This window comes from Montipora capricornis, chromosome 14 (assembly GCF_036669925.1).
Source record: "Montipora capricornis isolate CH-2021 chromosome 14, ASM3666992v2, whole genome shotgun sequence".
NCBI classification, from domain to species: Eukaryota; Metazoa; Cnidaria; class Anthozoa; order Scleractinia; family Acroporidae; genus Montipora; species Montipora capricornis.
The window spans coordinates 46178883-46181382 of record NC_090896.1 but is presented as its reverse complement, the minus strand read 5'-3'; the positions used below and the strand labels follow the sequence as shown (position 1 = coordinate 46181382).

Sequence of the window (2500 nt, the reverse complement as noted above, 5' to 3'; positions counted from 1 at the left end):
TTTTTGACCTAATTCGCGGGAAGGGCTAGTCTAAAAATAAACCTACTTGTGAAAACGCCGTTTCACAGACGCTGTATGGAAGTTGCACGCTCCAGATGGGCTCCTGGATAAACTAAGTAAACTACCTTATCAATGGCGTTGGTTTTAAATCGACGTTAGATGTACTTTAGATGATCATCATTAAATTTTATTTACCCTCGGATTTTACAGTAGCTTGGTGTAGCTAATATCTCCGAGCATTTATAGGACACTTGCATGATGACGCCATTTGACTACAAGTCCCAGAATCCTCCAGGTTTTGCTTGTCTCATTAGATCTAATGTTATTTATACCCCACTGGGAATAAAAAATTCAAATAAGAAAAGAAAAACTGAATTCTGGTAGTTGAAGTCAAATGACGCTACCGTGAAAGTTGCCTATTCATGATACAGCACAGAAGACAAACCACAAGGCACCGGGAGCTGCATTCCCTTCGCGAATAGTGCGTGGGCTCTTTTACGTCCCACGGGGTTATGAACATTGGAGGAGGGGGGGAGGGGAGGGCAACAGTTTATCGTCCTTCTCCAAAAGAAGACTATAGAGTTTAACCATTTGCGGGTGCAATTGCAAAGGCAGCACTTAAACAGTCAGTCACTTTCTCCTCAGTTATTTTATGACAACGAGTGTTGGTCCGGCCAGAGTCGAACTCCCGCATGGCACCTTTAGTGCTCAACCAACTGAGCCACCAACTCTGGGCGATTGTTACAAAAACCCGAGGGCAGCGGAACAGGAGTCAGTTCCGAGATCTTTCCTTCACAAGGTCGGACTAGAAAGCTATGGGAAACTCACGGGAGCTTGGACCATTGAACTAAGTTTAGGGAACAACTGTTTCGTTCTACTGCAGAACCAGGAATTGTTATTTCATAGATATTCTTCTTTTTGCAAATATGGCTCCATCTATTCTACTGAAGCTTACCATATGGCCAAGACGAACGTTCTGATCTGCGGAAAACTCTTCCACAAGTGAATGGTAATGTGTGGAGAAGAGAGTTCTGCATCTGATCTGCCTAGAAAGTTCGCTGACCACTGCGCAGGCGATAGCTGTCCCATCATACGTGGCAGTTCCCCGTCCAAGTTCGTCTACTATAACCAGCGAATGCTGGGTAGCGTGTTTGAGAATTGTGGATGTTTCATTGAGCTCCACAAAGAATGTACTCTCACCTAAAAACAAAATACGTTTTCTGCTGAAAGATATGTCATATGTGAATTAAATGAAGAAATTTATTTAACGATGTTCACTCGGGAATACTTGGCTATAAAAAAAATTGCGATAATATAGTTCTTTAAAACACAAACCGCTAAAAAAACTAAAAAACGCTAGTTGACGACATTTCGACGTTATCTCAACGTCATTATCAACTCAAAGATAATAATTCGAACGTGCAAGCTGATTCCATACGTGTCAAACGTTTGGTTTTGCTTGTAAGTTATGTTTAATGCTTTGATTTCCTATTGTTGCTTTTACTATTTATACCCAGAAAACTTAATCATCTTTGACTTGATGATGAAACGTCGCCAACTAGCCTTTTTTAGGTTTTTTAGCTTTTTAATGTTTTATGTTTTTAAGAAATATATTATAGCAATGTTTTATAGTCAAATGTTTTTCGAAAACACTTCTTCGTCGACTTGGGAATACTCGGGAAAATCCGAGTGCTCCTTGGCAGGAGTCGGACCTACCGAAAACTTCCGATTACTAGTTCGGGAGCTGTACGAGACTCGTGGGAGCCAGGCCATTAGCCAAGATGCATGTTGCAATTATGCCGCGATAGTTCTAGGATTGTACTGAAAGCCACGTTATATGCCACCGGGGTTAACATAGGCCGTGTTTTCACGAGCGGTTTTTCAGGTCGCTTAGCGACTGACAACCAAAAATTCCGCTCAAAGTTAAGCCACTCGGCAAATTTCAATAGAATTCTCATTAAATTTAAGCCACCGAACCAGGTAGCTTAAGCGAGTTGGCAATTTCAAATCGGAAATACAACTGGCGTACTATTTTTACTATTGCATTGGGTGCTCTCTCCTCATTTAATCTTACCCGTGAAAACACGTATCATTTTTAAGTCGCTTAAAGAAGTCTGCAAACAAACCACTTTCAGGAATGTTGAGCGAGACAACGGCTGTCGTGAAAACACGACCATAGAACATCTCTTTCAATACTATTCCAATGTTTTTCAGGTTGTAATCAATTCCTGAACTCGAGTCACTCGCCAAACCATTCGTGTCTATGGCTCACAGATAAGCCATTTAACAAGACTTTCTTTGTACCTGATAGAATTCTGTCTTGGGCACCAAGTCTTGTGAACACTCGATCCACAGGAGTCAGCCTACATTTCTCGGCTGGCACGAAACAACCCTGAAATTTAAACATTTGCATCCTTTAAATCCCATTTTTCCTTTAAGTTCCCCTTAACTTGATCAATATGTCTTGACTATCATTAAACACTTCAAATCCGTTTGCCCA

The 2500-nt window shown here is 41.2% G+C and overlaps 1 protein-coding gene across 1 annotated transcript in view; it reads right to left on the bottom strand.

Annotated features, from left to right (window-relative positions):
- LOC138033522 (DNA mismatch repair protein Msh6-like) overlaps positions 1 to 2500 on the bottom strand; it is a 53883-nt gene that overhangs the window by 4767 nt on the left and 46616 nt on the right. The window contains exons 35-36 of the mRNA XM_068881281.1: positions 2305 to 2392; positions 956 to 1200 (exon numbers count right to left, since the gene is read on the bottom strand). Coding sequence (XP_068737382.1) covers positions 956 to 1200; positions 2305 to 2392 — 333 coding nt within the window. The remainder of the gene's footprint in view (positions 1 to 955; positions 1201 to 2304; positions 2393 to 2500) is intronic.